This window comes from Vitis vinifera, chromosome 3 (assembly GCF_030704535.1).
Source record: "Vitis vinifera cultivar Pinot Noir 40024 chromosome 3, ASM3070453v1".
NCBI lineage: Eukaryota > Viridiplantae > Streptophyta > Magnoliopsida > Vitales > Vitaceae > Vitis > Vitis vinifera.
This window is the reverse complement of record NC_081807.1, coordinates 17,148,591-17,174,121: the sequence shown is the minus strand read 5'-3', so window position 1 is coordinate 17,174,121 and position 25,531 is coordinate 17,148,591. Positions and strand designations below refer to the sequence as shown.

At 37.4% G+C, this 25,531-nt stretch overlaps 1 protein-coding gene across 4 annotated transcripts; it reads right to left on the bottom strand.

Moving 5' to 3' along the window:
* Positions 1-79: 79 nt before the first annotated feature.
* On the bottom strand, positions 80-23,749 carry LOC100262342 (uncharacterized). Of its 4 annotated transcripts, XM_010649838.3 has the most exons (13): positions 23,572-23,749; positions 23,150-23,221; positions 13,799-13,902; positions 10,063-10,221; positions 9,518-9,739; positions 9,228-9,305; positions 4,828-5,276; positions 4,607-4,717; positions 4,019-4,506; positions 2,161-2,329; positions 929-1,168; positions 700-834; positions 80-595 (listed from the first exon to the last, which is right to left on the bottom strand). In XM_010649838.3, the coding sequence occupies exons 3-13, from the start codon at positions 13,896-13,898 to the stop codon at positions 464-466; spliced, it is 2,283 nt and encodes a 760-aa protein (XP_010648140.1). In that variant the 5' UTR covers positions 13,899-13,902; positions 23,150-23,221; positions 23,572-23,749; the 3' UTR covers positions 80-463. The 4 variants fall into 4 exon arrangements, with proteins under 4 accessions (XP_010648140.1, XP_010648141.1, XP_002268387.1 ...); XM_010649839.3 differs by lacking the exon at positions 9,228-9,305 and having other exon boundaries at positions 23,572-23,748; XM_002268351.4 differs by lacking the exon at positions 9,518-9,739 and having other exon boundaries at positions 23,572-23,747.
* Between the last annotated feature and the right edge of the window lie 1,782 nt (positions 23,750-25,531).

The following is a 25,531-nucleotide window of genomic DNA, read 5'->3' as shown; positions in this document are numbered from 1 at the left end:
AGGTGCAATGGGGCTTCCCTATCTCATTCATTTTACAAAGCGGTAGGCAGTGAGCAGAGTAATGGATCAAAAGAACATTAAATGAAAATCATAACACTAGAATAATTTTGAGATACTCATGACCAGTATATATACATACTACGTGAATCAAGTAGCAAATGGTTGTTTCTTACCATCCACAGAATCAAATGGGCTGAGAGAAGGAAAAGAGAGGAATAACGCACACTGAAGTCGGAAGAGGAGGGGGTGGTTTTGCCACATTTGGCTCAAAAGGCCCCCTTGGAAATAAAAAGGAGAGAGAGATACCATCAATTAAATAAAATAAAATAAAATAAATAAATAAATAAATAATGCTACACTCTGGAAGTAATTAATTTAGAAGGCACTGCAGAGGCTTGAGAGAGTGGTCTCTAGTGAAACCCATAGTGTATTTAGCTACACTCTCTTATGTTTAAGTGGGCCTCTATTCATGGTCCTTTATTACTCGGGTTACAATGCCTACAGCAAGAGTTCTTCCCATTGCTCTTAAAAACGCTCTCCCAAGAGCTCTGCAATTTGAGAACTCTTCCACGCATACTGCTCCACTCAAAGCCACCTATTAGAGAGCATACAAGTAAGCCAATGTCACATTTGGCTGTCACTACCAGGTTAATGTGAACCAACACAGCAGAAACTATATAACAATAGTTGAGCCCTCACCTCCAGTACTGCACTCTGCTTTGCTGTTACACAACGGGGAGCTGTCTTCGTTACTTTTCCAGTCTTTGGATCGAGCAACGACAGTATCTTTACAATTGTTGCAGCCTCCTTTGAATGGTGTGTGTGAAATTCCAACTGCACGTTTCAATTTAAAAATATAAATCGGTTCCTTTAGTCAAGGTTATGAAACAAATAGTAAAGATAAAAGTGCTATGATTCATGGCAATACCTGAGAGCCCATTAAAATTGGGGTTTTAATATCCAAGACAAGAACCTTCAGCTCCAAACGAGTTGCAACCGCAACTGGAAAGTCTGGCTGACAAAGCACACCACCAGCCATCACATTACTTCCATCAATACCTTGTAGACAAACAGCCACATTATCTCCTGCTCTTGCAATGGCACAAGTCTGAGAGTCACGTTCTAGGGAACGCACTGTTGCCACATCTCCAGATGGCATGACTAGAACCTAGAGCCATTGTATTATCAGGTAGCATCAGCAGAGAAGCAAACAAGTTTTCAATTCAGATTTTACTCATGTAAATCCTAATAAAAACAAGAGATCCATGAGACATTGTGGCTGATGAAGAAGAGAAATAATATTAGAAGCCATCAGGGAACCATTTAGAGAGATGAGATAGTTAAAGTCAATTTAATGACTTTGAGGTTTGCTCATCCATGTGGAAACCTAGAAACTGAGTATTCTGAGATGACATGCCCTGTTTAGTGCAGGATGCAGACTCTGCATCTGACACAAGGCACTCACTTTTCATCATAACTGCAATAGAAACACTTTCACACTAAAGAACAATTTATCCAGGATGTATAAACACATTATGAAAACTCATAGGCCATGTTTGGTTCTCAAAAAATATCAAGGAAAAGTAAAAAAAAATAATAAGAAAAATGATTTTCTTATGTTTTGTTTTACCATGGAAAATACAAAGAAAGTCGAATATAATTAAAATTAGTAAAAAACTTATATATTTTTAAATTATCGAATCTTTATATAAAAGAGTTAAATAAGTAAAATGAGTTTGGAATAATATATAAAAATAATTTATTGACTTTAAATCTATTTTTTATTTTCTTTCCCTCACATTTTCCCTCAAACTTTCTGAGGACCAAACATAGCCATAATATTCTACAAGAAGGGTCAAATTAGTCGGTTTTGATAAATAGATTAATGGACATCAGATACTTGTAACAGAGACTGATACAGCATGGTCCCTATATGCATATATATATATATACACACACATTTTTCCATTTTCTATTTTTATAGGCAAATTACTAGAATATATTTCTTCTACAAATTACATCATGATTTAATAACTTCACACCAAAGGGTATATTCTAAGGTTCTAGCTACAACAAATCTCCTTGAAACTGATTTAATAACACCTGTTAAAGAAACAATCAGAACATAATGCTAACCAAACCAACCACCCAACTGCGTACCTTGAACCCACTTCGAAGAGCTCCAGCCTCCAATTTACCACATGCAGACACCTGTCCTGATGATGATGGTTTGATGACATCACATATTGGCATAAGTAGAGGCTTTGAAAAATCTCTTGTGGGAGGTTGGAGGGAATCTATAGCATCCAACAGGTAAGGTCCTTGATACCTGCATTTCAACCATCTAGTTAATTGATTCTCCCTCTATGTACATAACATGCTATTTGCAATATTGGTTTCAGAATATTTGGAGTTACTCTTACAGAAAATTCCTTCATAGTAGGGACATGAAACCTAGTTAAAATTATGTCCCCTAAACAAGGACATAATTTGGTAGTACAACAGAGTCCTCGTGGAACAACATTTTGTATTACACTTATGGCAGATGAGAAGATACTATAGCCAAAGCAATCCACCACATCTCCCTAATTATTGCCAGATTTTCTTGTGTTCATAAATATTAACATCACGTATGCATTGTTAATTCTATCTTAAACATGAATACTCCAGATATAATTACTAGATTTCATTCTGTTCCTAAATAATAACGTCATATTTATGTCATTAATTCTATTTTAAAGATGAATTGGAAAGGGGGTGGCAATAGCAATTTTCCATGTACATGTTCGCAAAAGTTGCTTCATTCCTCTTTATGGAGGAAGTGAGTGACCTTGTTCACTTCCACACATAGGAGCAATGTAATGTCTCATTCTACATATGGCCAACTGATGCTTATATTCATTGATAAATTTTGAGTTGTAGTGGTTCTAGCTTTATCAATCGAAATGTTCCATGATTTCTTTTAATTTGCAAGTTCGGAAGTTCTATCTATATCCACAGTATTTCATTTATAACAAAGAGCCTTACACAAATCTGTCGGATTAGTGGATTACAATTAACGCTCCAAAAAAATAGAGTTTCTCTCAAGCAACTCAAAACCAGGTCAATGAGTTGAATCAACAACAGATGGGCAAAGAATGATCTGAGATTATCTTAAAAAGCAGAATTCAAACCAAACAATTTTGTTTTCTTGACAGGCATACATAATTCAAACTACACTGATAAATCAGTCACTTAGGTGGCAGGAGTGGGGGGAAGGAAAGGCACTAGCTAGGCCCAGCTTGGTCACTTAAGGAAAAGCATTTTAAAAACCTTAGCTTCCTCATATTTATATGAAATCTCCACTTATTATTTAGAGATGTAAAAAGGAGAGGGAGAAAGAGAACATTTGAGGATCACAAAGAAAATAGCATGTGCAGTATTTGTATAATCATTTTCCTACATTATTAGAGAATGAGGGCTCCTAGTCTATCTATAGGTCAGTGGGCAAAGTCCTCCTTAATTGGGGCTAGGGTTTCTCTAACATTTTTTTTCTAGGGTTTTTGACTTTGGGATCATCAATGTTCAGGGATTCAGGTTCTCTCTCTTCTCACCGAGTTGAATCAAGCCAACCCAAACTTGGACAAACATTGTCAAGCTGAGAGTCGATAGGCTTAGGCAAGTCCTGTTCAAACTTGAGTTCAGCATGAGGACAACTAAATATGACTGAGCCAAGCCAAAGCAAGTAAATATTCAGCTCACCTCAACTTGTTTCACCCTAGTTAAGAAATTACCTCCTTTATTCTCTTTAATATATGCATATATGTATATATATTAGTTTTGGTGGATGCGAAAGGGGGGATGAATCATAAATCCATGCCAAGGCTGTAATGATTTCTTTATTTTCTTTCTTTCTTTCTTCTCTCCCTCTAGATTTCAGTTTATGCTTCCTCATGGTAAGAAAAGTCATCATTAAAGGCCAATAGACTTCCATATCTAAACATAAAAAATTGGAATTGATGACTAAAAGTGAACTCACCAGGATGACAAACGAGCATCAGAAGCTGCTTCCACCAGATTTTGATTTTCCATGGCACTCAATGGAATCCAGGAGACAGAAGAATCCTTGAAACCACAAGAACGGAGAAAAGTTCCAAGCTGCATTTTGATGAAATCAAACCGTTCCTTGGAGTATTCCACAGCATCCATTTTGTTAACCGCAACTATAATTTGATCAACACCAAAACTTCTAATAAGTTGTGCATGTTCCCTTGTTTGCCCTCCAGTACTATCCACACCTGCTTCGAATGCACCAATTGAGGCATCTATAACGAGAATTGCAGAATCTGCTTGTGTTGCGCCAGAAATCATGTTTGGAACAAAATCTTTATGACCTGGGGAGTCAAGCACAACAACATGATACTTTTTGGAGTCAAAATAAGCAACAGCTACAGTCATAGTTATGCCCCTTTCCCTTTCTTCCGTGCTCTCATCCAATGCCCAAGCATAAGCAAACGAACCCTTGCCCTGATTGAATAATAAACAACACATAAATCCAACCCCTAACAGCATTTTAATTTCTTAAGCACACAATTAAAAAGAAACAGAGCAATTGCAGTTAGATAACCTGTAGTTTAGCCTCTTTCTCATATTTGTGCATTTCTTTTTGGGATATTCGTCCCAATAGGTGTAGCAGTCTTCCTGAGAGAGTTGATTTCCCAGAATCAACATGACCAACCTATGATAATAATAAAGATGAAATGATATTACTAATTGTTAAAAAAAATCAATGTAAGGAAACAAGAATATTGTCTGGATAATTCAACTAAAATCAGACAGGTGACTTACAATTGCAAGATTCAATTGAGTCAGAACATCGTTTTCTTGATCAGGGATCATCCATTTCTCGGGCTTATAGTGCACATCTGAAACTGATTTTCCAGCACTACTGCTCTTTGAGTGTTCAGATTTAACATTCAAAGTCATACTGGACAACAAATTGCCAGAAATACTTTGACGTTTGTTTTTGTCAATTGAAGAAATATTGCTTTCATCCTTGCTATTATTTCTTCCTTTTGGCATCAACATGGATGAGCTATCTGAACCTTTAGCACTTGACTCTGTATTTGCTGCACCACTCTCTGAAAAGTCTCTGTCACCCACATTTTCATGTCTGCCTTTTGGCATCAAATCAGAGGACCTATCTGATCTTTTAGCACTAGATTGTTTATTAACTAAACCATGCTTATCAATGACTCTTGACGGAACTTCAGAAGATACTGAAGTGGTGAGATTGGCTGCACATAAAGAATATGTTGTAGTAGAGAAAAACTAAAATTGAATATACAACCAAAAATTATTTAAATTTTAAAACTTGAATAACACACTAGAGCAAGCCTCGTGCATAAAATAGTACCAGAGTATCTGAAAACAAGCAAATGAAAAAACAAAGCAAGGGTAACAAATTGCCTCCCTACAAGATAGTGTGGGCCCAAATAATTTGATTCGGTATGGTCTCATGTTCCACAATCCAAGAAAAAGTGACTCAAATTCTCAATTTCAATCCAGATGAATGCAGTTTTGATCAGAAATTCCACATACACAGATCTAGAAGACTAATTTGAAGAGTGAAGACATGAGAAGTATGAACAAAAATATATGGAGCTAAATTATGCAATTATAACAGACTATCTCTCAGCATCAATGCTAGTTATATATAATAACAAGCATTGAAGAGTGAAAACATGAGAAATATGAACAAATCTAGATGTCTAAATTAGAAGAGTGGAGACATGAGAAGTTTGAACAAAAATATATGGAGCTAAATTATGCAATTATGACACTCTCAGCATCAATGCTTGTTATATCATAATAATGATGATGATGATGATGATGATGATGAGTCATCATTGATGCTTGTTAGTAGATGATGATGATGATGATGACAGCAATGAGGATGATGATGATGATGACAATGATGACTCAACATTGATGCTTGTTAGTAGATGATGATGATGATAGCAATGAGGATGAGAATGATGATGATGATAGCAATGAGGATGAGAATGATGATGATGAGGAGGAGGAGGATGATGATGATGGAAATATTGGTTCATATTCACTGCTAAAAATTAGGAGATTCACTGCTGAAAATTAGGAAGTATTCTCCACATTTAGAATATTTTAAGATATTTTATTCTTTAGGATACTTTATTCATTGAATTTGAATTTGAATTATTTCTTGTAAATGGGTGTTCCCTTAAATGGATTTAGACCATTGTATCTATAAATATGCTTGTAAATCCTATGTACATGGCAGCAATGAGAATTAGAAATTCCTTCTCAACTTATCTTATCCGTGTCATTACCAAGTGACCCACAAAAATCCCACTCAAAAATGTTACCCATTGACCCTTTACCTGCTGTCCAGCCTTTACTTAATGGACCAAGAATTATAGATTCTAATTCAAGGGGAGAACCACTACAGAAAGAAACTCAAACTGAGCTGTGTGTCTGAAGGAAAAATAATCAGAATAGTGAATCACGACCCAACATAAGCCAAGGAACTCCAAATGATGGCCCTCTGGATGAAATAGGCATCTCTTCGCCAAACCCATGTTCAAATCCTAATCTAGTAGTCTAGACAGTGCTTCACATGACCTCAATGTTCCCATTGCACTTAGAAAGGCACGTGTTCCTACACTATGCATCCTATAGCAAATTATGACTCATTCCATAGACTTTCTCAAAACTATAGAGCCTTTACTTCCAATCTCTCTAGTGTTCTGTTGCCTAAAACTATACAGGAAGCATTAGGTCACATTGAATGGAGGACGGTAATCATTATTTTTTATTTTTTATTTTTGATAAATAAATGGAGGACGATAATCATGGAAGAGATGAATGCTCTTAAGAAGAAGAAATAAAAGGACTGTGGCTATGTGTGTTTACACTTAAATATCAGGAAGATGGAAACATTGATATGTACAAGGCAAGGCTTGTAGCCAAAGGATTCACCTAGACTTACAAAATTGACTATCAAGAGACCATTGCTCTTGTTACAAAAGTTAATTCGATTTGCGTACTACTATCCCTTGCTGCAAATTTGAGTTGGTTAATGGATCAACTCAGAGAGCTAGAGGAGGAGGTCTTCATGGACCTACCACCGGGTTTTGAAAGCATGCTTGGAGCTAGAAAAGTAATGTAAATTAAAGAAGTCTCTCTATGGACTAAAACAATCACCTAGAGCCTGGTTTGGTTGATTCACCAAGGCTATCAAAAGGCGTGGATATCAATAAAGTCAAGTCGATCACATGTTCTATAAGCACTCAACTATGGGTAAGATAGTCATACTCATTGTATATGTGGATGACATGATCCTTACCCATGATGATATAGGGAAACTAGAGGTCTTGAAGAAGTACCTTGCAAGAGAATTTGAAGTTAAAGACCTTGGAACCTTAAGATACTTTTTGAGCATGGAGTTTGCAAGGATTAGGAAGGGAATATTGTGTCACAAAGAAAGTATGTACTTAAGTTACTTGAGGAAGTCGGTTTACTTGGTTGCAAACCAGTGGAAACCCCAATGGAGCCCAATCTTAGGCTACAATCAGCAAGTGCAGATAAGGTGGTGAATTGGGAGCAATTTCAAAGGTTAGTTGGGAGACTCATTTATCCATTTCATACCCAATTGGACACAGTGTTTCTAGTAAGTGTAATAGTCAATTTATGCACTCACCAAGGGAAGAACATTTTGAAGCAGCCTACTGAATTCTCAAGTATTTAAAAAGGAAACCTAGAAAGGGTTGACTTTTCAAGAATCATGGCCACTCATGGATTGAAACTTACACTGATGTTGATTGGGTGGGAAGCATAATAGGTCGACGGCCCACATTAGCCTACTGTACATTCATTGAAGGCAACCTAGTCATTTGGAGACACAAGAAGCAAACTGTGATGGCTAAAAGCAGTGTGGAGGTTGAATTTAGAGTAGCAGCTTATGGGATTTGCGAACTTTTATAGCTGAAAAAGTTACTTGAAGACCTCAAAGTGACAAGTCCATGCCTATGAAGCTCTATTATGACAATAAAGAAGCAATCAATAAAGCACATAATCCAGTTCAACATGATAGAACCAAATACGTAGAAGTTGGCCGACACTTTATCAAAGAGAAGTTAGATGGTGGACTGATATTCATGCCTTGTATTCCTACTATTGAGTAGTTGGCAGATGTTTTTACCAAGGGGCCATAAGGGGGCAATAGCATAACTTGCAAGTTGGGTATGAAAGATATTTTCAAGCCAACTTGAGGGGGGATGTGGAAAGATTAGTTCAGATTCACTGCTGAAAACTAGGAAGTATTATCCATTTTTAGAATATTTTAGAATATTTTAGAATATTTTATTTTTTAGAATATTTGATTCTTTGAATTTGAATTTGAATTATTTTTGGTAAATAAGTTATTCCACTAAATGGATTTAGACCATTGTATCCATAAATTTGATTGTAGATTCTGTGAACATGGCAGAAATGATAATTATAAATTCATTCTCAACTCATCTTTGCGTTCAAATAATAATAATAATAATAATAATAATAATAACAATAATCTATAAATATGATTGTAGATCCTATGTACATGGCAGTAATGAGAATTAGAAATTCATTCTCAACTCATCTTTGTGTTCAAATAATAATAACAATAATAATAATATTAATAACAATATTTATTTTTATTTTTATCAAAGGCTTGTTATATAGTAATTTTTCTTTTGATTATAACATTGTGCTTCTTCACATGAAAGTTGCCCACCTAGTTGATGTCATGCTAAGTTGATATTGTTGGAAAGCACAAAAATATCAAAACCATGCAATTCCACTAGGATAAGTATTTAATTCTCCATGTCCTCTAACAAGTGGGCATAAGACTAGTGCTCATTAATATAGAAGGCTACCTTCTTAATCTAATAAAAATTAAATAACTTAGTTTATTGGTGCTAAAAAAGGGGAGAAGAAAATATTATTTTCCTTAAGTATTTTTTTTTTCCTTTCTTCATGAGTAGGACTTTTAAAATAAGAATCCTTCTCTACACATTTATGAGGTGGACTTTCCTTGTTGATATAGGAATCTGCTCTATATATTTGTATAGTTTTCTCATACTTTCAATGTGAATATATGAAAGTTTCCCCTTCTTTTATCAATTGGGATTAACAAGGCCACAATTCAATTTGCAACCACAAAGTGCTACCTTTTGAAGCCATTTTGGAGGCATGCATTCCGTTAGAAACTAATTCATCTGGAGAAGGAACATCAAACTTGAAAGGGGCTGCCACCATGAACATATCTAAGGTCAGAAATGAATAACAAAAAAGCAGCCTCTAAAACTTATGAATAGAAAATGATACTAAAGATGCCATCTACTGGACCCAATACTGGTGTTTCAAATGTAAAATACTATTCAGGTTGGGGGACAAATTTTCAAATGTAAGATGAATGGTTCTTTATAGATCCGCATCCTACTTTAGAAAATGTGCGGACCTATATTGATATGGTGAAGTCCATGAAAGCTAAAAGCCTTATGGACCTCGTGAAATTGTCCTTGGATATTCCCATGCTTTTGGAAGTTAGAGCTCTCTTCTATCACAACATCATCATTCTGTAGTTGAAAGATCACAGCCTTTTTCAGTGTCCGATGCGGCAATTGTGCAAAAAGAGACTTGGCCATTATAGATGCTCCAGAATCTTTGCATATGCCATCAGCTGCATGAAAGAGATCTATTCTATAAAGCAATGTGAAACAGAACCTATGCAACAAGGATACTAACATAAGAGCAGGTGCCCAAACGGATGGGAGCTATCCGCATGGCCAAACAAAAAAACAAAAATGAAATGCAAAATGGGTTCTGGTGCATAGATCATGTCCAGCACAGTGTTATTATATCCAGGAGACCAAAATACTAAGAGAAAGGAGTTCAATTGTCACATAGAATAAGAATGAGATATAGGTTAATCCACACAATAACTCACTTCCCCAAATTTGGGATAATATAAGTAAAAAAAATTATACAATAACTCATTTATACCTGTTTTTGTATCATTATTGTTGCGAATGTTAACCAAAGGATAGCGAAGAACCCCACAAATATCACATGCAGACATACTCTCATCATTATCAAATGTGCAAATTGAGCAACGCCAAATCCCACGCCGAACAGTTTCCTGGTTTGTCTCAACAGCTTCTCCTATAGCAGCAAAGTAAATGCCAGATTTATTGAGGTGAAAAGGATTTAAAAATGTTGGTTCCACAACCCAAAGAGCTTTATATCATGCAATTCTGCATAAAAATTGATCATTGGTTTTGCATGTTTAAAATAACAATTTATGACCACATATCACCAAATTGCTATGACTAGAAATCAAAATTTTCTTCATATATAAATAAAGAAAAGCACATGTCTAGATATTAAATACGATTCCAGAAAGGTGAAGGGCTCAAAGTTTTCTTCTAACTAATTTTCGTTGTAATATATGCAATTCATTTATTAAAAATACAGATAATTTGTATTCTATTAAATAATTGATTATATTTTATTATATAGAATAACAAGACTTTAAATTATATTATTTTCCCTAATAGTTTAATTTTTAGGATCAAAATTTTTTATATTTGAAATTGGTTGCCAATTGTCTAAGATCATAATGAATCATTTAAGAAATTTCACAATTGTAACTTTAATATGCCCATAATATTGAAAGTTAGTTGAAACTTTTCTATTGTAGATATGTAATATTTGTTGGATTTATATTTTGTACTACATGTTCTAAAATGTAAAATAAAAACTATTATCATAAATATGTTTATAAATTTTGTTAAAATAGGAAAATGAAAGTAATTTTTCCAAAAACAAATTAAAAGAAAAATGAGAATACTAAGAATTGGTTTGAAATGGTATAACAATTTAATTAAAGGTTGATTTTTATATTGAAATGAAGGAAATTAATTCAATTTTTAACTTCCATTTTTGGTCACCATCCATGCTCACAGTAATTTAACAATCCAGTTTACCAAACACTTAAATGTTACTTTTAAATTTCATAGTACTTTTGAAATCACAGTGTACAAATGCTCAACTACTTCACATTACCACTGATTTTTGTTACAGCATATCTAACAGAGAGGAATGTACTCTAGGGTGACCATAGTGACAAGGTCATAGGAACTCCCTAGATTGCCTTTCAAACTTCTAGCTTCCATGATTTTAAGGGTCACAGACACCTATCTAGGCTAGGCAGATAGTGAAATTTTGGAAGGATAAATGGTGTGATGATTTGTTCCCTAGAGGGGTTTTTCCTTTTTCCCTTTTTTTTTAATTTATTTTTTTATTTTTTATAGCCAATGCCAAAGATGCATGCATAGCAGAGATGTGGCATCTAGAAGGGGAAGGGGGATGCTGGAACGCTCATTTCTCAAGACAACTCCATGATTAGGAGCTAAAGGAGGCAAAGGCTTTTTTCAAGCAATTGCAATCCCCGTCAATTGATAGGGACATGGAGGATAAAATGGTGTGGTTGATATCAAAGTGTGGGACCTTTTCAATTAAATCTCTCTATCCCTCTTTGTCCATTGAAAGAATGGGGGCTTTTCCTTCCAGAATTGTTTGGAATTCTTAGGTGCCATTGATAGTCTGCCTTTTTGCTTGGAAAGTTGTTTGGGGAAGGACAGATATTGACTTTGGAGCAACTTAAAAGGAAGGGGTGTATGATGTTGAATAGATGCTATATGCATAAAGAGGAAGAAGAAACAATTGATTATATCCTCCTTCATTGCTTGAAAGTGGTAATCTTGTGGCAATTGATTTGTGCTCTATTCGAAAGAGAGTGGGTAATGTACTCCTTAGAAAAAAAGGCCCACCTAAGTTGGCATGGATCCTTTGTTGGGCAAAAGACAAAGAAAGCTAATAAAGGATCAAGGCTATTTAAAGAAAGTGGAAGTATCTATAGCTAAGGACCTTATGGGAGGAGAGAAATAGACTAGTGTTTGAGAATCCTAAAAAGGTAGATCAAGCGCTCAAACAATTATTTAGACATAATTTTTGGAGTAGGTAAGAATGTACATGTTTTTTGTCCATATTAGACTTTATTGATTCGCTGAGCTGGATGTAGTGGGTGGGAATTCTCCATGATGTAATATTTATGCTCCTTCCACAACTCATCATTCCACGCCTTCTAATGTTCTCTTGTCATGCTCCTTCCACAACACCAAGCAAAACTCAAGGGACCTGTTCTCCACACTCTCCTTCCATACCATGCCAACTTCTTACCATCAGTTTTATTGTTTTGAGCCAAGAAATGAAAGATGAAGTGAAGAAACCACAAATCTTGAGCAACAAATAATGAAGCAACAAGGGGTCCTGGCACAGGCAGCACTAATCGGGGGTGTTTCTACTTAACTGTCAATAGTTAAGACTTTTCTCATGCTGCTGCTCTTTCAACGTCTCAAAATACCTAACTTCTTATAAAATGATTTAAATGAAAAGCTTTTATTCATAGTTTCCATTCCAACATATCCTTGCTACCTAACCTCACCACCACCTTGAATATGGACCATAAATGATAGCAGATACTTACATTCCTTGTCATCTTCCACATCAAACATCATCCCAGAACAATAGCTGCTGCCATTTCAGGACTTGAAACACCAAGCACAGTAACATTAAGGAGGTTGAATCCTTTCTGCCACAACTTTACAGGGTTGAGGAGGGGTGGGTGTGGTGTGTGGCATGGCTTAATAAGATGATGATGATTGGAGCACGATTGTGGATGGTAAGTTCACAGTGAGATCATATTTCAAGACATTGGTGATCAATACAGAAAATATATTTTCTGATAAAGAAGTCCATGCTCCTAGACCTAGCTTCTTTATGTTAGAGATTTAGCTCAAATCAACTTGATATACAGTGTTGGCTTATTCCCTAAGAGCTTAAGCTTTTGGGTCAAATTAGTAGTATTTATCAAGCTCAAGTTAGCATTAAGTTTGAGCCCCACTGATGTTTATATCCCCCATTAATGCGTGTCCTTGTGCAAGCTGAAAGAGGATTACTCATGATGTGGGTGTTAGGATTGAGCTCAATTAGCTTGATATGCATTTTTAACCAATTATCAAACAGAAGGTTTTGGGTCAATATGGTGACTTAGTGCTTTATGTGAGGTTGCTTAGGATAGAAATCTAAGCATTGATTACTTAGGAAAGGCAGGGTCATGCCAGACTGGTGCTGTGGGAGCAAGAAGATGAAAAGAATGCTACTTACCTACTCTTACATTTAATAGCATCCCAAGAACTGTAACATATGATTTAAGCCTCTTTGGAATTTCATGGGTTTTTCCAAAGTTTATGCAAGGGATATAGGAAACAGACATCGGAAATTCATCAGAAAATATAAGCGCAAAGTTTACAGAACTGCTCCATTTGGTGTGACTTGGAAGTATCTGGAAGTGGATGAAATGGCAGAGAGGGATTTCCAAGGAATAGGAATTAATGGTGTGGATATTGTTATGTAACCTGGGTTTGGGTAAGCATCTGATTCTTTAAATACAAAGTTTTTAATGCAGGAACTTAGCTGAGAATTATCTCCTTAGTAGGTACAATTATTAGAACATGGCATATATAAAAATAAAAATATATACTAAATTTTTGTTATCCCAAGATTGACAAAATTACGTTAAATCTATATGTATATTAAAAAAAAAAAAAAAGGATCCATAAAAAATAGAACATGCACATTTGAAGCAATAAATATTAAAATTTTTAGAGTTACTAACCATTTTCTTCTACATCAAGATCATAATCATAATCCTCATAATCCTCATAATCATAATCTTTGTCATAATAATCAGCTTGATAGTTTCCTTTGCGAGGCATTGTCCTAACAACAAAAAAAGGGAAAAAGAAAAAGATCAAATTAGAAATGCATTATACTCAGAGAATTCAAGTCTAAGCTATCATCATAACATAGATATCTTACATGTATGACAAATTATTCTAATTCCCAAGATCAACACATCCACATGAAATTCCATGTTGAATTTACTAATTTAATAGGCCCCTATCCACCACATTGAATAATTTCATAACTGAATCTGTGTCAGGAAATCCTTATACTGTATCAACCTTTTTTCCGCTTCTTTTTTCTAATTTTTCTAAGTGTGTGATCGTATAATAAAGCATTTTGGCTTTCTTTGTATACTGCCTGTGTACATAGGGAGTGCCCCCTATTTTGGCGTGTTTTAATTTATATTTCTCTTTGTCTATAAAAAAAAAATAATAAAGCATTAAAAGAAGATGAACCCAGTACATGGAGTACATACAGAGCTACCCAACTAAGACAGCAAACATAAAGAGGATGACAACAAAGAAAATCATTGCAGGAAAAGAAATTCCAAAACACCCTTAGCTCAACTCTTTCCACAAAAACAAGTAGACACCCATTCCTGCCCACAGGATCAATTAATTTATAGTGCCAACTCAAGGAATTATTAGTGTCTAATACCCTTTTCCAGTGTCGTATACATACAAAAAGCCACCTTCAAAGAGAAAGTTCTACAAATCTTGATTTCTGGAAAATCCTCCTAGCTCCTTGAAGGAGGATTTTACTGTAAAACACCCATGCAAAACGTCCATACCTTCAAAAGACAGCCCATGAAGGAGCTAAGACCATCTAAAGCCCAAAGTCAACTCTAAGTCTTGGACTTCATTTGTAGCACTGTAAGTTTTGTTTCTCCAGTAGAAGAGAAGATGATGGTGTGTTATTCACAAATGGAAGCATAAAAGTTGAATCCACTCCCCACAGAAAAACCTTCCACCAAGCCTAAAACTTCCACCCTACTAGTCATCCATCCAAGAGTCTCTATTACCATTTGCCTCAGACTCTAGAACCATTTTTTTTTTTTTTTTGATAAGTAAAAGAAGTATATTAAACGAAAAGAGGAAACACCAAAAACCGGTGCCCTCTAGGTATACAGGGAGTATACACACCACCTTCCCTAACTAGGAGTCTATCCAGTCTACAAAACTTACAAGAGAAGAATGACTCTCTGCTAAGGAACCCCTGACCCAAAACCAAAGATTACATACAAAAGAATATTTCAACCTTTGAAGCGAAAGATCCTCATCCCCAAACGCTAACCTATTTCTCTCCTTCCAAACTGACCAAAAAATACATAAAGGCGCCATTTGCCAAGCCTTCTTGCGTCTTTTTCCCACAAACCCTCCATTCCACCCAAGAAGGGTTGTCTTCACTGTACACGAAAGAGTCCAAGATATTCCAAAAAGAGAGAAAAGGAGGTTCCATAGGACCCGCGTCTTGACACAATGCAGTAGAAGATGATCCACTGTTTCTTCTTCAGATAGACAGGGGAAGCACCTGTTTGCCAAAGAGAACCCCCTCCTTTGAAGTTGCTCCTGTGTTAAAACTTTACCCCAAGAAGTCTCCTAAGCAAAGAAAGCTACCTTGGGAGGCACTCTTGCCCTCCAAATTCTTTCACTAGGGAACAAAGAAAGGCCCCCCGGCTCCATCATAGAATAAAGGGATCTAACAGAGAAAGCCCCATTATTTGAAGTTGTCCATATCACTCTATCTTCCTCCTCCCTTTGAACCCTGAAAGCTTGGATCTTCTGCAACAACCGCTCCACCAAATCAATCTCCCAATCGTTGAACGCCCTTGCAAAGAGAGGAGTCCAACCAATCCCATCACCAACAGGATTCCACACCTCCGAAACCCAAGCATTCTTCGACATGGACATGGAAAAAAGAGATGGGAAGGACTCACAAAGAGGCCCATCACCACACCACTTGTCTTTCCAAAATTTCACTCTTTGCCCATTACCCAAATGGAAAGCTACCCTGCCATCGAACAGCCCCCACTTCTTCCTAATTGCTTTCCAAAGACCAACTCCGTTTCTTCCCATCACATCCCGAGTACACCAGCCCCCCTCCTCTACGCCATACTTGAGGCTAATTACACTCCTCCACAACGCATCTCTCTCATTAGCAAACCTCCAATTCCACTTACACAAAAGGGCGGTTATTCATCAAAGATAAATTTCTCACCCCTAGTCCACCTTTTCTTTTCTCCAAGCATACCAAGTTCCATCTTACAAGGTGAGGTTTATGGGCTAAAGTTCCCCCACCCCACAGAAAATCCCTCTGAATTTTCTCCAATCTCAACCTCACTTTTCTAGGCAAATGAAAGAGAGACATCAAATAAATAGGCATACTGGACATAGTGCTTCTAATTAGGGTGAGTCTTCCCCCTTTAGATATGTACTGCCTCTTCCACATAGCAAGCCTTCTACGAAAACGCTCTCCAACCCCATCCCACACCACCAAAGAGTTGAAAGCTGCCCCAAGGGGCATTCCCAAATAACTAGAAGGGATCCCTCCCACTTTACACCCCAACTCCAAAGCCAAACCCTCTATATTCAGCACCCTTCCAACCGGGATCATCTCACTCTTCTCTAAGTTAATCCTCAAACCCGAGCACGCCTCAAACCACATGAGAAGCCAACTTAGATAAGTTATCTCGTCTGAAGACTCCTCACAAAAAACCAACGTATCATCCGCAAACAACAAATGCGATATATGCATCCCCTCACCCCTCCCACCACTCACCTTCCACCCAGATAAGTAACCCCCACTAATAGCCCTTCTCATCATACTACTAAAAACCTCCATGGCGATCACAAACAAATAAGGGGAAAGGGGATCTCCTTGTCTTAGCCCCCTCGTGCTTTGGAAAAAACCGGAAGGAGACCCATTAACTAACACGGAGAATTTCACTGTGGAGATACACCAATCAATCCACTTTATCCATCTCTCGCCAAACCCCATCTCTTTAAGGACAGCCAGCAAAAAGCTCCAGCTAACACGGTCATAAGCCTTCTCTATATCCAACTTGCATAACACCCCTCCCACATTGTCTTTCAATCTTAAGTCCACAGCCTCGTTTGCAATCAGCACTGCATCCAAAATCTGTCTACCCTCCACAAAGGCATTTTGAGACTCTGAGATCACTTTCCCCAACACCTTTTTAATTCTATTGGCCAACACCTTGGCCAGCAACTTGTAGAGGCTGCCTACAAGGCTGATGGGCCTGAAATCTTTCAAATCTTCAGCTCCTCCCCTCTTTGGGACTAGAACAAGGAATGTTGCATTTAGAGATTTTACAAATCTGCCCCTCTTGTGAAATTCCTTGAAGAAGCCCATTATTTCAGCCTTTACTAAATCCCAACTGAACAACCAGAAGGTCATGGTGAAGCCATCCGGGCCGAGGGCTTTATCCTTGCCTAGATCTGAAAGTGCCGCAAACACCTCCCCTTCCGTAAAGGGAATTTCCAGCCCCTCAGCCTCACAGCTGTCTAATCTCATGAAGGGCAGCCCCTCAACACCAAGACGCCACCCCCCTTCTTCAGTATACAGATTTTTAAAAGCACCCACCACACTATTTTTTAAATCTAACTCCTCCGTATGCCAACAATCATCCACTTTCAGCCTAGACAACCAGTTCCTTCTGCTATGCGCGTTCGCCATCCTATGAAAGAATTTAGTATTATTGTCCCCCTCCTTCAACCACAATTCCCTTGATCTCTGTCTCCAAGAAATTTCTTCCCTCAACACCCATGTCTTATAAGCCTACTTAGCCTCCTTCCTTGCTTCACAATCCTCCAAACTCAGAGTTGAATGATTCTCCACTGCATCCCAGTACACCACCTGGCTAAGAGCTTCTCTCTTCTTAGTCTCAATTACCCCAAAAACTTCTTTATTCCAAGTCTTTAAAAGCCCTTTTAAGGCTCTTAATTTTGCATCCAAAACAAAGCTAAAAGACCCAGTAAAAGTTAAACTGCCCCACCACCTCTTCATCTGATCCATGAACCCCCTTTCCTCCAACCACATATTCTCAAATCTGAAAGGTGACGGACCCCTCTTCAAACCTCCACCTTCAAGTAGGATAGGATAATGATCAGAAACTGGTCTAGCAAGAATCCCCTGCATGGCTCCATTGAACATTCTGTCCCACTCATCTGTAACTAAGAACCTGTCGAGCCTAGATTGAGACTGATTGTTTAACCCCCCTCGCCAAGTAAAGAGACCCCCCTGTAAGGGGTAGTCCCTTAGCTCCAAATCCTCTACCACTTCAGTAAATCTCCTCATTGATGCAGATAACTCACCCCCCCTACTGCGCTCTTCCGGGTATCTGATCATGTTAAAGTCTCCCCCCACACACCAAGGATCTCTCCATAACCCTTTTATTGACCCAAGCTCCTCCCAAAAAACCTCTCTATCCCTTCTGCACACCGGCCCATAAACTCCGGTGAAAACCCACCTCATCCCATCCATACAATTCTTGAACAGACAAGACACTGAAAACATCCTTTCTTCCACCTCCAACAAATCAACAACTCTATTGTCCCAAAACACCAGAACACCTCCAGCTGCCCCCTTAGAGTTAATTGCTCTCCAATCAATATGTCTTCCCACCCCAAGGCTGCGAACAATCCCCATACTCATATCCTTGATTTTAGTCTCCTGCAAGCACACCATGTCCACCTTATTGGATTTTATTATGGACTTAATGATTTTCCTCTTTTCACTATCATTTGCCCCTCTAACATTCCAAGATAAAATCTTTATCTTCATTTAATCCCTGATCCTGAAGCCCCTCCAAACTTGCCTTCATTGGAAGCCAACTTAGCTCTTTTATAGCTTACCGTCCATTCCAGCTTCTTTAATTCCCTACTGGATTTTGACACCGAAGACTTTGTCTTATTATTCTCCCTGTCCTGATTTTTCTTTTCAATTCTCCCCCTCATTCTCCTCAACAGGTATAGGATTTCCTCCTCAAACCCAACTGTCGGCATACCCAAGCAGTGACTAAATTTCGCAAGGCAACTGGAGCTCCATTCTTCCTCTCCGTCCCCCCCCCCCCCCCCCCCCCCAACTTCCACCTGAAGGGCCATCGTCTCCACTAATGGGCTTTCTAAAACCCCTCCAAAAGGAACAATGGCTAGATCGGGCCCATTTGCCTCACCACCCGACGCTCTCGGAGACAAGTTCCTATCTTCGTGGACTGAGAGGTCTACCAGCCACTCTTCACGCGGAGAGTCCCTGCTCCTCGCTTCTTCCATGGCCCCAACCAGACCACTGATAACCCCCACCTTCCCCAGCACAACACCATCCGACCCCAAGAAAGGAGGAGAAGGAGAAGAAGCCCCAAACCCCACAGAGAAAATAGGGAGTTTGAAGTTACGGGGGTACCTGGAAGCTTCATTCAAAAGCGCGTCATCGGTGGGCTTCAGGTGGCCGAGGGATGGCTCCATGCCGCCGACGCTACCCACAACCAGAGGATCCTGCTCCAGCTCCGCAAGAGTCCTGACAGTCTCGGGGGAAGCCCTAGAAGGGACGGGCTCCCTTAAAAGGACCAAATGGGCCTCAGGCTTAAGAAGCCCAATAGGCTCCTCACGCCCCTTAGTCCAACCCAATAACTTAGGGCAAAGGGAAGACGGGCCCTCGGCCCAACCCGCGTCTTCCTTTGTAAGCGGCCCACCAGCTCCTTTTAAAAGAGCCCCTCTGCCAGCCTTGGGCCCAGGCCCATTCCCTGAGCAGCCCACTGCAGGGTCATCAGTCTGCCTACCCCATTCTCTGTCAGCCTTCCTACTTTCACTGCCACACGCCACCTTCACTTCAGCCTCCCTTTTTTGAAAAATAGCTTGGGGCTCCTGTACTCCAGATTCAACGCGTGAGGCTCCCCCAACTTCATCCCTAACCTCCCACTCACTTCTCATCTGCATCCAAGAGCAGGACCCAGCCTGCAACAGCCTCGGTGTGGCTTCCCACCACAAGCAAAGCTCCCACCTAGAGTTACCAGCCTCCACCTGCATCGACCCTGGCCATTTCATTCCCGAATCTTTGACCAAAATCTGAGCCCACTGCAGCTGAGAGAAGAGAGTCGTTTCCTCATCCACAGCTACAAACCCCCCACAACAATCTCCAATACGCTTGAAAACCTCCCTACTCCAAAGATGAAGAGGAAGTCCTACAACTCTTACCCAAACTTCCTTAGCATGGCTCTCTTTCCAAGTGCACCCCACTGCCATTCCCCACCTTTGCAATAGAAATTCTCTATCCTTAAAACGACTGCTCGCTCTAAGAAGCACCATATCAGCTTCCCATTTGTTTTGAAACTCAAACAGCACCAGGGCCCCACCCAACCTGGATATTCTTAACTCCCCTTTCAGTAACCAAACCTCATACGCCCATCTCTTCAAAGAAGGCAATGACGGGATAGACTCAGGACTACCACCAAAACAACCCACCAGGCATCGCCCAAGCTGTTCCTCCCTGTACATTATTTCCTTTTCCCCTAGGTGCACCCTCATAGAATCCACTGACACACCTTTCTTCCCTTTAACTACTTCTGCATACGAACCTGACTCATTCTCTGAGGTATTGGCATTGCTCTCCTCCTTACCCATGGATGACACACACTGGTAGCTATTCCTCACTTCTGTGGAAGAGACCCCAAGAGCCCTCAAATTCTTAGCCAACAAGAACCAACCCCCTACTAAGCCATTTCCCTCAGGAAATACTAGACAGAACTTTTTCCTTTCCACATCTCTGACCGAGCAGAGCAAAAATCTCCCAGCCACGTTAGAGCGGCATTCTAGTCTAGAACCATTATACTAACCTCTAGCTTGTCTTTAAACTTTAGAAGCATTAAACCACCTCTTTAGCCTCCTTATTAGTTAACTAAAACAAAAGCATTAGATCAAATTTCAACATTTTCCAAATAATTATTATATTATTATTTGGAAGTTTTTTTTTCTTTTATTTTTTTGATAAGCAAACAAATAAAATGTATTAAGAGGCCCCTAATAAAAGAGAGGGTGCAACCCAAGTACACACGATGTGTATTGGCAACATATAAATGCTGGAAAACACTGCTGCTATGGTAACCAATCCCTATACAGCATACAAAATCTAAAAGAAAAAGAAAAAGAAAAAAAAAAAAACGGTGATGGACGGGAGGGTAATGATTTATGAGAGCCCAAATCCCCACTTGGTCACAAAAATAAACCCTTAAGAACTGAATCTTTCAGCTCTACAAAAGATCATTCCGCTCCTTCAAATGTTCTTTTATCACACTCTTTTTAAGTGACCCAATACAAAGCGGGATCAGCCTCGAAAGTGAAAATAGCTTTGTGCTTAGTTCTATCAAAAGAGTCATGCCAGCTAAAGACTTCCCTAATAAAAAAGGAACACACCCAAGACACTCCAAAAAGAGAGAAGACCAAAGACCACAATATAGAGGTCCATTTGTAGTGAATGAAGATGTAGGCTAGAAATTCTATATCATCTTTGCATAAACAACACCTACTAACCAAGCTTCACCCCCTCATCATAAGCTTGTCTAAAGTCAAGACTTTCTCTCAAGTTGCTTCCCATGAGAAAAAAACAAAAAGAAGAAAAAAAACCCACACCTTAGAAGACACTCTCAAGTTCCCAATCAGCTTAACAGGAAAGAACAAGGGCTTCTTAGAGACAAGGGATGAGTAGCATGAACTGATGGAAAATAAACCTTTTCTATCAATCTTCCAAATCAACTTGTCGTTCATATCACTAAACATTGATAGAGATTTAACAGCTGCAACAACAATTTCATTGAAAACCTCTCCCTATCTAAAATGCTCCTTCTAAATCTAGGTTCCAACAATCACCATCCCAACAATTCCGATCCAAACATCCTTTTGAGCCATCATATTGAAGAGCTCCCATAAATGATGCTTTGTGGGATCTTCATTGCACCAAGGGCCATGGCAAAACTCGACACCTAGGCCGTTCCAAATGGCACAACTCACTCTAGGGAAGAAATCAGCCCCACCTTTCCATATGGCTTCAAATGGCTTGAGCTATAAGCACCCCTCCCTTCATTAAAGAAATAGTCCCTTTCCAACTCCCTGTACTTCACATTGCCACCTTTCGCCAGAAATTGTCATGCTCCAAAACATATCTCCTTCACCACTTACCCTAATGCCTTTGTAGAGGGGATCAAGACTCCTCATACCCAAACACCCCTATTGCCTTTTCAAAGAAACAGTCAACCACCTTGTTAGATGAATTTTCTTTCAGAGAAGACTTCTACCCTAGAGAAAATCTCTTTGAATTCTTACCAGCCTGATTCTTGCCTTCTAGACATTACATAACCCAATCCTAAATAAATCAAAAGGCTGGATGGTGTGCTTTTCAACAAGGTAACTCCCCCTTCTTTGGATAGATACTTGCAGTTCGAAGAAGCCAACCCTTTTCATGAATTTTTCCTCCAGTGAATTACACAAAAATAAGGACTTCAGCTGAGCACCCAACAGCATACCTACAACACTTTGAAGAAAGTTTCCTCCTCCTGTAACCCAGGTCATTAGCTAGACTCTCCAGATCGGAAACTCTTTTGCTTTCTTTTGCCTTCACTATAATAAAATTTCTCTTCCTAGCACTTAGAATTTAACTTCATTTCTTTTATAAGAAACAACCATTTAAAATCCACTGAAATACTAAGAAATAGAAACATGACACATGATATGATTTACAACTTGCTAGATTCATCTAATCGAAACCTAAACATATTGTATATCAAAAATAAGGAATAAACAACAATTTACATGTCATTAATAAATGCCAACCAACCACACAATACATAATATGATGATATCACCTTTATCTACTTGATATACATTGTTGGTCCACCATTACCTAACAGCTTAAGATTTTAGGTAAATTAATAGTTTTACAAGATACTGAAGTTAAAATGAATAAATACTTTGCTGGAGGTCTCAAGTTCAAACCTCACTTCTTGTTTATTTTCCCCATTTATAGAGTCCCTGTGCAATCCCAAAGAATGCTACCCATGAGGTATGGTGTTAGGGTTGTAGCACAAATCAATATATATTGTTGGTCACCATTACCTAACAACTTAAACTTTTTGGTAAAGTTGGAGGGGTTACAGATACGATGTGTTATGAAAAGAAAAACAAATGTATGATATTGTTCTCAGGTTTATGCATTCCACACCAAGGAACCAAGATATATATGTCTCTAATAAATGGCAACTACTACCGCTCACCTTCAGTACCTCCTACTTTGGAAAGAGGTAATTTAACTGAAGTTTATAATTGTCCAAACTCTGCCTTGAAACCTGTTTCAGCAAGAACATAGAGTTCAATTTCCAACAAAGGAAGAAAACATCAATAAACGACAATAGAAGCAGGAAGTTCTAAACTGCCTAAAACTCGCAAACCAGACAAGACCTTGATCCCCACATCTTATCAAATCCGCTCTCAGTTCCATATCAGAATACAATATTCCCAAATCCTCAAAACCCAAAAACAAAAGCTTGCAAATAACCCTAGAAAGTATTGCGATTAGGTTTCCAAAACAGTGACTGAATGGGAAATTTTCAAAACTCGAGAATTGGATTTTCAGGTTTTTCACCAAAGAAAGCATAAGGAATCTGGAATTACAAATTTCAATCAATCATGAATTCACCTGTGCGAGAAGACGCCTCGAAACCCATGTCCCATAAACACCCACAACCTCTCAATGTTCTATAATCTTCCCGTTTCTGTCGGGTAACTATTCTTTGATGGAAGAGAAAACGAAAGAAAAAGGAAAGATGACCGAAGAAAAAGAATGGGCTAATAATTCCTTACTTGAGTAAAGAGTCGTTTGATTAAAAGGGTTATCAGAACCCAAGATTTGAAATTTAACCCACCATCCTATTTTGGCCTCTTTTACGTAAAAATGTCCTCGTTATTTTCTTGTTAAAATAATCACCTTTTTTCAAAACCTATATATAAATACTTGAAATGTTAAAATAATATTTATATATAAAAAAGATTATTTTTCCAATAAAAACATGAGGAATGTCGGATTTATAATTCGAAGATTATTTCATCCCTTTTAACTAAATATTTATTAATTTGATGGAACAAAATTAGAAGTCATAAAAAACTAATTTTGAAAATCTAATCCTTTATCTTTTTTTTTTTCACAACAAAAATACACATTCTTTTCTTATAAAAATAACAATTTCTTTAAAAATAATAATTAAGAGTATCTATGTTAAAAATAAGTTACTTTAAAAAAAACATAAAAAATGTTAAATTCACTTAAGATTATTTCATCACTTTTAACTAATTAATTCTAAATTTAACCCTCACTCATTTTTATTTCTTTTTGTTTATTTTCCACAAAAATGCATTTACTTTCTTTCCTTTAAAAATAATTCTTTTTTAAAACCTACGTATAATTAATCTAACCAAAATGATTACTAGATTCATAAATTTGATAACTATTTCATCCTTTTAACCAATTAATTCAAAAAAAAAAATTTCTCTTATTTTGAGAATGAAAATGAATATGTTATTTTATATAAACTGAACAGAGAAAAAGAAGGAAATTTTATGTAGTCCCGACATAGGATGGGTGAATAGGTAGTCTAAAAATTAATTCCCAAATTAATACTTCTTTACCAATTTAAGTTCACCCCTTTAGATTAACTAGTAAAATAAGACATGCCAGACACGTTATTAAAATCAATTTTTTTTATATTTCGTTAAAAAATTATAGGAGGTAAATGAAAATCACACATAAATTTAAATTAAAAAAATAGAAAAAGGAAAAATAGTTTTAAAAAAAATTAAATTTAAATTATAAAATAACTCATGCATGCTTCAAAGAATTAATTAAAAAACTTATATTAAAACTAAAATATATAAAATTCAAATTAATAACTACGTTACATCATCAAGAAGCTCATTTTGGTAGATTTGATGATTTTACATCTTCAATGTCTATTGTCATTGGTAACAAATTGTCATGAGTGGAGCTATTTGCGATCAACATTGCAACCGAGAAGATCTTTTCCACCATTAGCTCTTGATCCTCTACAAACACTTCTTTGTCGCGCAAAACATCACTCAAGATGATGCAAATAACGTCTTTACTTGGATAATGAATTCATCTTTTCGAAGAAACCCTCTTGTGTATTCATGTTGCCATAAATCGATTTCAATTGTAAGATATAGGTTGTGGGATATTTATTTATTCATTTATCATCATTTTTTCTTTTCTTTTTGGTAAAAACAACAACAATTATTAATAAAAGTTTTTATTTTATTTTTATTTTATATTTACATATAATATATTAAAATTTTAAAAGTTGACATAAAAGAACATACAATGAAGCTGAAAATATATTCGAATTTGGACACTTTAAAAAAGGATCTAGTTTTAGGAAGTATGAAAGAAGTTTATCTCATCATTTTGAAATTATGTTAGAAAACTTCATATATTGACTAACTACACTCCTTTTTCCAAGTTATCAACATTTGAAATTTCACGATGAGATTCCTAGTTGTAGTCAAAATTTACTATTAACAAAGATTTTGAAAGTTTAAGAGTTAATAAAACTTTGGATGTTATGTTTTCTTAAGTTTCATAAAAG

What these genes read in the sequence shown, in the direction of transcription:
- LOC100262342 (XM_010649838.3), bottom strand. Translation starts at nt 13,898, where the DNA reads ATGCCTCGCAAAGGAAACTATCAAGCTGATTATTATGACAAAGATTAT. An exon ending in CTCCAAAATGGCTTCAAAAG is followed by an intron (nt 5,277 to 9,227) that starts GTAGCACTTTGT and finishes CTTTATGTGCAG; the next exon opens with CCAATCTCACCACTTCAGTA. An exon ending in AGCAGAGTGCAGTACTGGAG is followed by an intron (nt 596 to 699) that starts GTGAGGGCTCAA and finishes GCTCTCTAATAG; the next exon opens with GTGGCTTTGAGTGGAGCAGT.